Source organism: Zootoca vivipara, chromosome 8 (genome assembly GCF_965207765.1).
Source record: "Zootoca vivipara chromosome 8, rZooViv2.hap1.1, whole genome shotgun sequence".
In the NCBI taxonomy this organism is placed as follows: domain Eukaryota; kingdom Metazoa; phylum Chordata; class Lepidosauria; order Squamata; family Lacertidae; genus Zootoca; species Zootoca vivipara.
This window is the reverse complement of record NC_142591.1, coordinates 27882534-27896761: the sequence shown is the minus strand read 5'-3', so window position 1 is coordinate 27896761 and position 14228 is coordinate 27882534. Positions and strand designations below refer to the sequence as shown.

At 43.9% G+C, this 14228-nt stretch overlaps 1 protein-coding gene across 27 annotated transcripts in view; it reads right to left on the bottom strand.

The window, feature by feature from the left end:
• The window catches only part of ATXN1 (ataxin 1), a 202769-nt gene that overhangs the window by 4981 nt on the left and 183560 nt on the right, over nucleotides 1-14228 (bottom strand). For all 27 annotated transcript variants that reach the window (XM_035124729.3, XM_035124742.3, XM_060277955.2 and 24 more), the window contains one exon: nucleotides 1872-3909. In XM_035124729.3, coding sequence (XP_034980620.1) covers nucleotides 1872-3752 — 1881 coding nt within the window. In that variant the 5' untranslated portion in view covers nucleotides 3753-3909. The remainder of the gene's footprint in view (nucleotides 1-1871; nucleotides 3910-14228) is intronic.

The window sequence follows — 14228 nt, the reverse complement described above, 5'->3', positions numbered from 1 at the left end:
CTTAAATGGAGGTCATCATCCTTTCTACCAGACGATGGCACTCTCCACTCCTGAAAGGAAAGCTTTCCTAATGTGCCACTTTTACTGATGGTATTTGTGAGCATGAAGAGAATACATTTGTGAGCATGAAGAGCATCTACCTCCCCACCTCTGCTGCTGGTGCAGAGGTGACAGCATCAGAATGCTAGTACAGCAACATTAAAAGATATTAGGGGTGGGGGGGTGGGGAATGGGCTAGGCTGAAACTTATTGTATGGTTTTCACAGATACGGCTGAATTTTTGGTTTTACATTTCTCTGTAAGTGAAAACACAACTTTCCATCGAATGATACAGCTTATTATAGGACCAGGAGAAGAATTTCATACAGCTGCATCCTCATGAGTGAACAGGGCAAGTTCTGCAGCTGCTAAAGGGAGAAGAACCTATCTCTTGGGGAAATGTTGGCAATCCTAATTTAGAAGTCCATTGTCACACCCTCTCACATTAAGGAACCTTGAAACTTTTAGTCACTCGGCAACCAACTTCTACTTTGCAGCATATGCCATTTCCAGCCAAAAGAACTCAAAAAGCCCCTAAGTGGGACTACGTTCTCTCCACTCAGTTTTGTTTTAGCTAACAACATCCAGTTTAAACAAGATAGTTCCGAGCTGGTGGAATGTTCTGTCCCATGAGACTAGGGCCCTACAGGATTTAACCTCCTTCCACTGGGCCTGTAAGACAGAGCTATTCCGCCTGGCCTTTAATTTGAACTCAACCTGATCTTTTATTTCCCTCCCTCCCCCTTTTTTATGAAGATTACCCGCTCTGGGACCCCACAGCTAATTCTCCCCTGGCCTCCTTGCTGGCCCAAGTACGGCTAATTTAGCCAGCTAGCCCTGGTGACTATCTAATGTTTATTGGATGGATTTCCCCCAAATTGATTTTGGAATTTTGAATTTTATTGTTATTCATGCTTTTATGCTGTATTTTATGCTGCTTTTATGTTGTATTACAATTAAGTGTTTTAAATTTGTTGTTAGCCGCCCTGAGCCTGGGTTTCTGAAACAGGAAGGGCAGGGTATAAATAAAAATTTATTACAGTGGTAACTCTACTTACGAATAACTCTACTTACGAATGGAGCTCCGTCCACCATCTTGGATGCGGTTTAGATAGGATTTTTTCTACTTACGAATTTTTAGATAGAGTTGCTTCTACTTACGAATTTTTTCTCTCAATGCATTCCTATGGGATTCGACTTACAATTTTGCGTTCGGAACGCATTAAATTCGTAAGTAGAGGTACCACTGTATTATAATTAAGAGGTCTGGGGAACTCAAAAGCTTGCTCAGCTGTGTGACATATTAGTTGGCCCAAGTAGGAAAGGTGTTATCCTTCTGCCACTGTTAGATTTAGTCCAAATAAAATAACAGTTCCTAAGCATGTTTAAGTCACATACAACTTTCATTTCCACGCAAGTCTGAATTTTAGCTATCTTCTGCCTTTTAAGAGATAAGCAAGACTTTTCCTGTGTGTGACAGTGCTCACAAGTACAGACTGCCATCTCCTCTTTTTTTGCTGTCCATGGCAGCCATTTTGTGCTGGCGCCCATGGCGCTTTTATCAATACAGTTTATGAATTCTGGAATCTATTTTTATTTACACACACACACACATAAATAAAAAGCAGCACTGGGGTTAACGATTGTAGATGAGTAACAATTTCACCAAAACTCTTTCTCAGTTATTAAGCCACTGGAATGCCATTTTGAAAATCTCTTCCACACCACCACCTGTTAGCCCTTCTGTGCTCCTAAGAGACTTAGACATTGTGAGCAAGGATATCCAGTCAACTTGCCTAATAGCCCCTCCTTCCCTCAGCCCATTTATTTACCTGTGCTCGGTGCTCTCCAACTGCAAACTGTATCATGGCAATGCCTGGAGTATGGCTGTCATCAACCCTTTCCACGGTGCTGGAGTCTATTTTCAGGTCACTGCTAATTTCTGCACTCTGTATAAAGTCTTCTGTTTTCAAATCTTCTACCTTCTTCAACTCTCCATTGGCCAACTGAATGATAGACCCTTTCATGAAGTAAGGAGGCAGTGTAGGAGGAGCAGCTGCTGAAGAAGGTACAGGCTGTATCAGGGGGAGGTGGATCTGGGCCTGCACTACGGCTGCCTGGTAAGCTGGTTGACTCGCTAGCGACTCGGCATTGAAATTCTCGCTTTTTGGAATGGCGGTTGTGACAAACGTGTGAGGCACTGCTGCCAACTGGGGAGATGAAGTGGCGATAGCAGGCGGAACCCCTGTTGAGTCGAGATCTGCATTGCCTACTGGTATTAAGAGGGGCTGAGTGGCTGGGATCACCAGGTGCTGTGGCAGATTTCCAGGATAGCCAAAGGCTTGCTGTTGACTGCTTAGGTAGCCAATTACCGGTGGCTGAGTCCCAGTGTAGAAGGCCGCAGCAGGCAACCCAACAGGGAGGTGCTCTGAGGCGCTGTGGGTGGTCTGAATGACTGTGTGAGGGGACAAAGTGGCAACTGCTTTCACCCCTTCATGGCCCATAGTCTGTTGTGGAGATAAAGCATAGGATCGGTGGGCTGTTTTTCCTAAGTGCAAGCTTCCCTTTTCGTTGAGGGCCAAGGGAGGTGTTTCTCTACTGGTGGCTTGTTGGACCTCCATGTCTGCAGTAGGTGTGCTGCTATTGCGAACAACCATAACAGAGGACCGGACACTGGCGGAATCGCGTGCAATATAATCAGCAGGACCCGAATGGACCACCACGTGCCTGGCCTCATAATGATGAGGAGATGGTTTATTGCCTGATTTGACGAGACTCACTTCTGAGGATGGCGACATGCCATAACGCCTGCTCTTCTCTATTTCCCCGTTCAGTATTTCTTTCGCTTGCATAGCCTGCAGCCTGTTGCTCTCGGACTTCTTGGAGGACTCCCGAGTGACAAAATGGCCGCCAGAATCTGCATATTGCACCACCACCTGGGAGGAGGGGCCGAGGGCAAACGCATGAGGAATCACCGCCTGGTGTGGATGCAAATGGACTGGGATGGCTGGAGGAGAGACGTTCCTAACTGAGCCTTGTGGAGAGCTGGAAATGTGGACGTACTGGTTTTGCTGGGTCGGTGGAGGGGATCCTGCTGTGATCAACCCGGGCGCCCGAACGAGATGCGGCTCAACTTTGTGCCCTTGCTGGTTTAGGTTGCTCATGCTGGCCAGCAAAGTGGAATAAGCCTCCAGCTGAGAACGCTGGGATGGAGTGGTGGCAACAGCAGTGGCAGAGGCCGCCGTGCTGGTTGCAGAATTGGCTGTCGGGGAAATCAGTGGGGAGGGGATGAATCCGGCGTATGGTCCGCTATAGGGGGGCCCTACAAACTGGAAAGTGTGCTGCAGGTGTGCGTACTGCACTGGGGAGACAGGTGTCCCTGCCTGAGAAAGTGCAGGCGGGTAAACTGTGGTGGTGGTGGCTGGAACAGACCTAGGAGCGCTAGGTGGGGAATAATCTACTCCTGCAGACAGTGATTTGTGTAAACCTATTCCATGTTGTGAACCAGCTTCCGCCGAGGTCCCCCCAGGTCTGCCCCTCCCACCCATGCTGCTCTGGCTGCTGACTGTGCTGGAGAGCCATGTTAAGTTGTCTGCTCGGTGGTTTTCACTGGCCAGAACTAACGGCTTCACGTCGGAAGGCAGGCTGGTGGCAGGGATCTCTCGCTTCTTGGGCGGCAGGCTTTCGTTGCTCCTCTCCTGGTTGGATTTCATTTTTCACCGGCCCCTGCCCTCCGCTTCTGTGGCTTCACTGCCTGGCTGGCTCTGATTTCAGTCTGCTAAGTGGAAAGTCACATTTGATTTCTGAAGGGGATCCAGAGACTTCATGAGGAATCATCTCCCTGTGAGCACACTCAGCCAACAAGCTGCTCTGGAGGGAGAGGGAGAGGGAGAGAGAAAAAGAAAAAGAAAGGGAGAAGGGTAAGTCAAAACATTAGCAGTAAGGGGAAAAGAAAAGAAAACGAATATAAAAATCAGGAGCAGTGCATTTGTTCAGAATTCCAACTAGTAGGTCTACAGCCATGCCATAAAAAAAACAACAACCAAGAGTATGCTGTACGCTGCAATTAAGCCACCAGGTTAATCAAAATTTATTTTTCCCCTCAACACATACCTGGAGGCAGAATTTTCAAGAGTGAATCCCTTAGGATGCTATCCTAGGGACATTTACAGGGGGATAAATGCCACTGAACACAGCACCCAAGTAAACATAACATACTATCAGGTTATTGTCCTCTTCCTCGTAACAGCATAAGGCTATCAATGGCTACTAGTAATGGTGTTGTTATATTAACTACACCAGTGTTTCCCAATCTTGGGTCTCCAGCTGTTTTTGGACAACTCCTCCCATCATCCTTCACCACTAGTCCTGCTAGCTAGGGATGATGGGAGTTGTAGTCAAAAAACAACTGGAGACCCAAGTTTGGGAAACACTAACCTACACAGTCATAGGCAGTATGCCTCTGAAGACTAGCTGCTGGGAATCACGTGGGGAGAGTGCTGCTGCACCCATATCCTGCTTGCGGGCTTCCCACAGAAACCTGGCAGGCCACTGTGAACACAGGATGCTGAACTAGATGGGCGTTTGGTCGGATCCAGCAGTCCTTTTCCATTTTCACTCTCAGGAAATCACTATATACTCAACAAAGCATGTAGCCTAAATCTCTGGACTGCAGCATTATTCACATACTACATGAAGTGCATTGATGGAGAAAACACGCCCAGTACATGAACAACTATGGCTTTTAGTGTACGATATATACAAACAGATTTAGGGTAATTGGCATAATTTCATATCGAGGCACAGAAATGAGGAAGGCAGTGAAAGGAGTAAGGATGTACTCTGTAAAAAGGAAGAAGAAAAAGCACCTCTCCTCAAACAATAAGATGGGTCCATCTTTGTGAAAATACCACAGAAAGCAGAGAAAGATGATGCAGACTTCTTAAAGATCACGGCATTGTGCTTGAGTTAGGATTGCAAGTTTGTCATTTCTCTTTCCCTACATACCTCCCCATTCAAACTGATTCCAGGATTCTTTGGGGTGGGGAGTGTTGAATAACACATTGTGCTTCTGAAGAGGCACTGAACAGTCAGTATTCTACCATTCCTTCTGTTTTCATTGCTAGGTTTTGACTACTGTACACACAGTTAGCAGTAGTTTTCAATTCACGTCTCTCCCCATCCCCCCATTCCACAGTTTTACCAATGTGCAGAGGCACACAGGCACATTGATTTAAGCACTGCAGAAAATGAATCTTGATGTGATCATACAATAGCACGAAGATTCCTTTTTATGCAGTGTATGATGCACATGAAACGGATTCACAAATTATTAATTTTTCATTTAGTAGACTTATTTCCTGCTCCTCCCAGAGTACATATTTTTTAAATTCACAACTTTAGAGAGGCAGAACCAACCCATGTAGCAACGAAGTAAGAGAATTACTCTTATTAGCAGCAGTTAGCAAACATTATTGTATAGCACAAAGTCAAGGATAGGTCTTTATTTCTCAATATTTCAAATATTGGCTGTTACAGATACTGAGATGTCTCCTCCTCTTCCCCCAACTCCCCCATATTCACAGGAGAAGGGCCCTTACAGGAGCTTACTTCTGCAACCCTACAATCTGCATCAGAATGCACAGGTCAAACTTCACCTGCATGGTTAAAAATTACATAGTATGACCAACTACCACGTTCTGTTCCCTTATATCTTAGTAACAAATGAACTGTGCGCTGCAGATGCTGTGTGGCTTGTGCTCTGCATAGGAGCAGGGCACTTACAAGGGACCGGGAACTGCTCTGCATAAGGAAGCAGATTCAACAAATTTCAAGGGGTAAAACCATGTGATGCGTTAGGACTAAAACAGCAGCTGTAAAATTCAGATCTGAATGTTCGCAGTTACACTGGCATCCTCCCTTACAGGATGATTCTGTTTCCCATACTGTGACAGATTTGAAGTGTGGGATGGCAGAGAAAGACGGCCTGCCTCTGTGTGTGTGTTGGTATGAGTATCTTTCTGTTCCTGTGTGAATGCAGGCAAGCTGTAGTACATGGGTCAGACGAGAGTGTCATGAGAAAGGAGGCCCCTTTCTCTCAAGCTCTCCTCAGGGTTGTTTGTATATTGAGACCTGGCCTAGACTCAAGAAGCAGTGCTTGAATTACAGGGGGACAGAGGGGTCTTACTCTCTTAAGTTAAGCATTTTAGAAGAATACAAGGAGAGCATAATCTAGGTAGAATTGAGGAGAGGACAACCCCTACTTTACCCCTCATAATTTGAACACTGCCACAAAACATTGTGCTCTATGTAATTGTTTGTTTGACCTACGCAAGAGTTGTGAAGTGCGGTGAGTCTGCATGGGCTGCCTAAATAGCAAGTGCTATGTTTGTAAAGTCATGATGTGAGATTTTTGTTGCTGTTACTTACCGGTATTTAAGTGTTTTAAAAATGTTATATGTATGCATGTCAGAGGTACAACATTTTATCTTATGTTTAAAGAACTGTGTGGTCACCCCACACCCTGTTCTTGGAGGTTAATGTACTTTACATAGTAGATTCCAATTAGTTGTCTACAATTTTATTGCTTACTGGAAAAGTTTTCAATGAAGGTATGGCTTGTTTTTTACCTGCAAATTCTACTGCACTTAAAATATGCCTCTAGATGTTTCATTTTTATTGGTTCAAATATAGTAAATATGATTCTAAAATCAGATAGATACAGTCAAGTTTTCTATCAACACAGGGTTCACGAGACCAGTTGATTCACTCTTATATTTGATGTCTTGATTTTTATTTTTATGTTGTGCTAAAAATAAAAATTGCTAAGCTACATTTGTACAATCACTGGTAGTAAACTTTAGACCATCACAGGCTTTCTATTCTTGGCACCATATTCTGGCACATAACACAAGATACCTCTCAGGCTCAAAGAGAGGCATCTTGTGCAATGTGCCAAACGAAGGCAACAGGATGGAATAGTTTTACAAGTGCGTTTACTTGAATATCCTGGGTGGGTCATTATTACACTGATCGGAGGGCATTGCTACACAAGTGCGTTTACTTGAATATCCTGGGTGGCACATTGACATAAATAATCTACAGCCTGATATTTTAGAGAAATGAAATCAGGGCCGTCTCAAGCCGGTCGGGCGCCCTGGCGCGGAGATCACTCTGGCACCCCTGCCCTGGTGGGCGGGCGCAGCGCGAAGCACGGCTTCGCCGCGCAGCACCCTCCTGCCAGCCCGCGCCACCGAGACTACCCCTAGAGCTGGGCCTGAATGAAATACAGCATTCAAATAAGAAGCATTGCTGACTCAAAGGCACGATTTATGAGGTAATAGTCATGCAGTGTCTCAGGATATGAGTTATGAGATTTTAGTAAAGCTGCACCTACGAACCTTCTTCTTACAATCTGATCCTATCTTCTTGCACACCTGTGTGAAAGCACAATGGCACATTAAATGCCCTTGTGCCAATGTAATGCAGTTTGTCATGTTACATCTGTACAATTCAAATATATTGTACTGGCTCAGTAATTGATTCATCCTATTACTGATCGTGATGGTCTCTCTCCATTCTCTGAAGTAAGCCCAGCCTAGCCATCTGGCATCCATCCTCATACCACAGACGCCACAAACCGAACCTAGGACTTCAGTAGTGTAAAAATGTGCTCTAATCCTGAACTTCTGCTTCATTGACTATGCAAAAGCCTTTGACTGTGTCGACCACAGCAAACTATGGCAAGTTCTTAAAGAAATGGGAGTGCCTGATCACCTCATCTGTCTCCTGAGAAATCTCTATGTGGGACAAGAAGCTACAGTTAGAACTGGATATGGAACAACTGATTGGTTCAAAATTGGGAAAGGAGTACGACAAGGTTGTATATTGTCTCCCTGCTTATTTAACTTATATGCAGAATTCATCATGCGAAAGGCTGGACTAGATGAATCCCAAGCCGGAATTAAGATTGCTGGAAGAAATATCAACAACCTCAGATATGCAGATGACACAACCTTGATGGCAGAAAGCGAGGAGGAATTAAAGAACCTTTTAATGAGGGTGAAAGAGGAGAGCGCAAAATATGGTCTGAAGCTCAACATCAAAAAAACCAAGATCATGGCCACTGGTCCCATCACCTCCTGGCAAATAGAAGGGGAAGAAATGGAGGCAGTGAGAGATTTTACTTTCTTGGGCTCCTTGATCACTGCAGATGGTGACAGCAGTCACGAAATTAAAAGACGCCTGCTTCTTGGGAGAAAAGCAATGACAAACCTAGACAGCATCTTAAAAAGCAGAGACATCACCTTGCCGACAAAGGTCCGTATAGTTAAAGCTATGGTTTTCCCAGTAGTGATGTATGGAAGTGAGAGTTGGACCATAAAGAAGGCTGATCGCCGAAGAATTGATGCTTTTGAATTATGGTGCTGGAGGAGACTCTTGAGAGTCCCATGGACTGCAAGAAGATCAAACCTATCCATTCTTAAGGAAATCAGCCCTGAGTGCTCCCTGGAAGGACAGATCGTGAAGCTGAGGCTCCAATACTTTGGCCACCTCATGAGAAGAGAAGAATCCTTGGAAAAGACCCTGATGTTGGGAAAGATTGAGGGCACTAGGAGAAGGGGACGACAGAGGACAAGATGGTTGGACAGTGTTCTCGAAGCTACGAACATGAGTTTGACCAAACTGCGGGAGGCAGTGCGAGACAGGAGTGCCTGGCGTGCTATGGTCCATGGGGTCACGAAGAGTCAGACACGACTAAACGACTAAACAACAACAACAAATCCTGAACTATGGCTACTTGTAATGACCCCAACAAAACTAGCCAGCATGCACCCATGTTAGTCAATGAGACCAAACAGGTAGAAAACAGAGAAAGTGGTATTGTGGGCCAACAAATTCGTACATTTTCCATAAATTTCTGGAAAGCAAAAAGAGGGGCAGGGGGAAGAGAGGAAAAAATGGGAGCTGTCATCATCATGCTGTATTGTGTTTTTAATATTCGATTGGGAGCTGCCCAGAGTGGATGGGGAAACCCAACTGGATGGGCAGGGTATAAATATTACTACTACTACTACTACTATTTGAGCTTGCAGTGGTCCCAAACAGAAGTCAGAATATAAGGAAAGATCAATGTATTCTCAACATTATTCATGTTTTATTAAGATTTGTCCTTTTAAATGCTGAAACAAATTTTTGTTTTAAGTACAATAGCTACCTAAAACAAAATTACATTATTCTACCACCAGGCAGTTAAATTTATTCTACGGGGGAAAACAACAAAACAACCACTGATTTTATTTTATTTTTAAGACAGCAAGTTATAACTTTTTCTTCCTTGATACCATATCCATTTTGTAAAAACTGCTTTGGAAATCTAGCAAAGTTAAAATAGGAATAGCAGTTACAAAAGTTACAAAAGTTACAAGCTAAACGGACAGACAACTTTCTACTTGCAGCAATTTTCAACTGAATAATCAAATAATTCCTGCAGCCTTCACTTATGGCTCAAAGCAGCAGAGTCTGGATTTGAAAAAGCATAAGGCAAGTCTCATCGTTTGCCAGACCTCCTGGAGCTCTCAGCAGCCAAGCAATTCCTCCCACTACTGGCCAAGCTTCATTAAGTTAATCAGGTGTTCATTCATTCAGTCATTCATTGAAGAAGAAAAGATGTATTTTTAAAAATACTTGTACCAGCTAGCAGCCAGTAAAATGCACTAGCAAGGAGTGTGCCACACCAACTCAACGCTGAAAGATTAATTTGCAGATGCTTTTGAGGCTGTCAAATAGGAATTCATTTCATATTCCCCCCCAGGGTTTTTTATTCTGAACACATACTTCTTGCTACATATAGCCTGCCAAAAGGTGGCAATACAATGGGAAAATTGGGGTGTTGGTGGGTGGGAAATGAACGTTCTGAATGTCATGAGCAAGTTAAAACACAGTGCCATTGTCCATCCTATTGTTGCACACCACCCCAATCTCTGAATGCTGAGAAGCTCCAGGGATTCCAATGCTCACCCAGGGGTCAATTTCCTTGGAAGGCCAATGGTGACTGTGGGATCTTTATGAACACCTACATACAATCTGAAGGTAGGAGGGAGGGTCTCGCAGCATTAACACACTAAAAGAACTTAATTTCCAAGCACAATTCAAAGTGCTGGTGCTGACCTTTAAAGCCCTAAACGGCCTCGGTCTAGTATACCTGAAGGAGCGCCTCCACCCCCATTGTTCTGCCCGGACACTGAGGTCCAGCGCCGAGGGCCTTCTGGCGGTTCCCTCACTGCGAGAAGCAAAGCTACAGGGAACCAGGCAGAGGGCCTTTTCGGAAGTGGAACCCGCCCTGTGGAATGCCCTCCCACCAGATGTTAAACAGAAAGAGAAAAACATCTACCAGACTTTTAGAAGACATCTGAAGGCAGTCCTGTTTAGGGAAGCTTTTAATATTTAAGAGACCACTGTATTTTAATATTTTGTTGGAAGCTGTCCAGAGTGGCTGGGGAAACCCAGCCAGATGGGCGGGGTATGTATAAATGAATGAATGAATGAATAAATATACTGTTGTTGTTGTTGTTGTTGTCGTCATCATCATCATCATCATCAATTATCCACTAGTCACAGCTTTGGATCCAGCACAGAGCTAGACATGATCTCTGAACCCACCTCTCAATGAGTCATCTCCCTGGCTTCCAGCTCTCTCTCAGACAGCAACTCTCCCACCCAGCTCCCTTTGCCCTTTTGGTGGTTTCTTACTTAGATGTAAGTACTGCAACTCAGCTCATTCCTTTCAAGTTCTCAGATGAGTACTAAAGTGGCCAGCTGGACATCATCTTCAAAGAATCTTGCCTGGCCAGTTCCCCAACCTCCTCCAAAGTCAAAACATTACTATTAGTGGTAGAACATTAAAAAAAAGCCAAAAAAAGGCCAAGTGTGTATTTTTATTTTTTAACACATTATTTACTGCAGTAACCTTATACCTTTTCAAACAGGGGACCCACCAAACATGCCCTTGGGGCCCCATTTCTTCATTTTTTAAACCATATATTGGATATTGACAGTGCTGATGTTGGAACCCACATTAGATCACTGACATGGTAGTGCGTCTCAGCTCACCAGCTGAAGACCCATGTTTCACTGAGACATTAAAAAAATCAAGGCTTAAACCTTGAGCAATTTAAAACAGTCAGCTCTGATCTCCCAGGATGGAGGGTTCCCATTGGCTCCAGTGATTTAAAGAGACTACCGAGCATGCGCACACAAGTGTGTACACACACAAACACATACAGTCCAAGTACACATATGAAGCATGTGGTTCATGGATTGGTGGTGAGCTGTGGGACCACAATTAAAAACAGAGACAAATGTTGAAAGTCACTTCTAGAGCAAACAGAGGAGCATGCTGAATTAAAGCTCAGTGGCTTCTGCATGCCGATGCAAGGGAAAAGGGAAGGGGAAGCATTATTAAGCAGCAAGTAAATGTTGCTAGGTTTCCTCACACTCCATGTCACCGAGGCATTTGTCAGTCAAGAGACAGTACTGCTTCACAGTGGTGAAAGGCTAGAAAAAGCCCAATCTCAGTAAGTGCTCATATATTCTTGAGTTGTCTTCATACACCCATTAAAGCTTAAAGCTATTAATTACCTTACTAAAAATGTTCCATTAAACATCTCACTTTACTAAGGGGCCAATCCTTTGCTTGGATCAATGCAACAGAATGTCTTCTCCCACCTCCATTCTTCTCCTCTCAGAAGTTCAGTTAAAAAAAATGAGGTTAATAAACTTTTTAAGTCACTGTAGTTAAATTGTATGCAATTAAAATCCCCTGTTGTATCTTATAAAGCCTGCCGTGTGTGTGTGTTTTGCATGCATTCTACACGCATGCATTATGGGTGTCAACTGACTAAATCCCCTAAATTAAAACATGGTCACCTCAGTAGATTTTACATATCTAAAAGGCTCCCAAAGGGTACAACTTTGAAATTTGTACTAGATAGATATTTCCAAAAATGAGGGCGCGGTATCTCTCTCCTGAAAGGCTGGCAACTGCACTGCATGAACACATTGATGGCTTTCAGGAGGGACTATGCATATTTTTAGGAGATCACATCATCTCTTGCCAGAGTTAATTTGATAAAATACTGAGCTCTTTCAACATGCCATGGAAGATGGAAGACTGATGTATTAGCAAAGAGCTAGTCCCAAGCTATAATGAGCGCTTTACATTAGTATAAAAGCAAGATGATCTAACTGTTTCCTGGGAAACAGGCCTTCTTGATATATAGTGGTAAACCTTCTGGGAATAGAACTGCAGGTTTTCTTCTAGCAAAAGCTTCCAACATTACTTATTCAGCACCACTTCATGCAATACCATTATTCCAGTTGCAATTGTATAGGTAATAAAAGGAGGGGGGAAATCATTGAGTGTGCTCATGACTTTTTGCCGCTTGTCAAAAAAAAGGAAAAAAGCATACTGTACATACTAATTGCATTTATCTTTGGGGCTGCATAGTCTTGCCAAATCTATAAAAATCCAAACCAAAATGCTTTGACGGCAGGGTGGGGGGTGGTACCCCGAGGAATCGATGGACAGGAACAGACTTTGAAAATGATCTGATTTATTAGCTTTCCTCATGTTTTAAAATTTGAAAGAAAAATGTAAACTTGGGATGAGTCCTGATAGCTGCAGGACACAAGCACCCAAAGCAGAATGTGCAATGGTTACAGTTAACACAGAGATGGATATTCAAAGCATAGCCAAGAGAATTCCTACTGTGGTACCTCGGGTTACAAACAGCCTAGTTAACAAACTTTTTGGATTATGAACACTTCAAACCCAGAAATGAGAGTTCCGGGTTGTGTATTTTTTTTGTTGGTATGTGAACCTACTTCCATTTTGAGTGCCACACTTCTGTTGTCCAGCAGCGAAGAAGGGGGTCATCACAGCGTTTCCCGCAGCTGCGAGGGAGGGAAGCTGTGTGCGCGCCAACCCGCCATCTGGTTGGAGGGTGCGCAACTCTCCCCCATGCCGCTGCAGGAGGAGAGCAATCCCCACAGAGGCTTGGGAGGGAAGCTGCATGCCTGCCAGCCATCTGGTTGGTGGGCGTGCAACTCCCCGCCCCATGCCGCTGCAGGAGGCACGCGTGCTCTAGGGAGCATTCCCCACAGCAGCGTGGGGAGGGATCTGTGTGGATCCCAGTTCAGCTACTGATTGACTGATGGTGTGACTGTGGAGATGGATAAAAGCCCCCCATCCAAACAATGACTACCATCAGTGCAGGTAAGAATTTTTTTTAATTTTAATTTGATCATCTACAATACTGTTTAATTTATTTTATAGTACAGTACATTGATTATTGCTTTCATTTTATGGCTCAATGATCTTGTTAGATACAGTGGTACCTCTACTTATGAATTTAATGCATTCCGAATGCACATTTGTAAGTCGAAAAAAATTGTAAGTCGAATCCCATAGGAATGCATTGGGAGAAAAAATTCGTAAGTAGAAGCAACTCTATCTAAAAATTCGTAAGTAGAAAAAATCCTATCTAAACCACATCCAAGATGGCGGATGGAGCTCCATTCGTAAGTAGAAACATTCGTAAGTAGAGGTACCACTGTACTAAAATTCATGTTAAATTGCTGATTTAGGGGTTGTTTTTAAAAGTCTGGAACAGATTAATCCATTTTGCATTACTTTCTATAGGAAAGGGTGCCTTGGTTTAAGAACACTTTGGTTTAAGAACGGACTTCCGAAATGGATTAAGTTTGTAAACCAAGGTTCCACTGTACTTTCTTACTTACTTTCTGAACATCTTTCATACACGTGCCATGCCCCAAAGCTCATCTCTTCCCATAGATCTAAGCAACCCTTCAGTATCTTTGCACATTCAAGCTGCCCTTAGTCTATCGGATCTCTAGAAGAAAGGAGTTAGTTCTTTCTCATATGTGGTTGCAGCCAGAAACGATTTTGCTTACCAACTTGCCCTGCCCTGTGCTCCACAGCAAAAGAGGCCTATGGCTCCACACCAACCTGATCGCTAAAAACAAGTTTTTTTGGGGGGGGGGACGGGCAAAGGTAACCCTTGCTCTGATAACTGCTGCTGTTCCCCTCTGGCTTGGCTGCAAAGGAAAGGGTGTCTTGTATAGAAACTTTCCAGGCCTGTATCTGCTCAGATATGAACAACATGCTG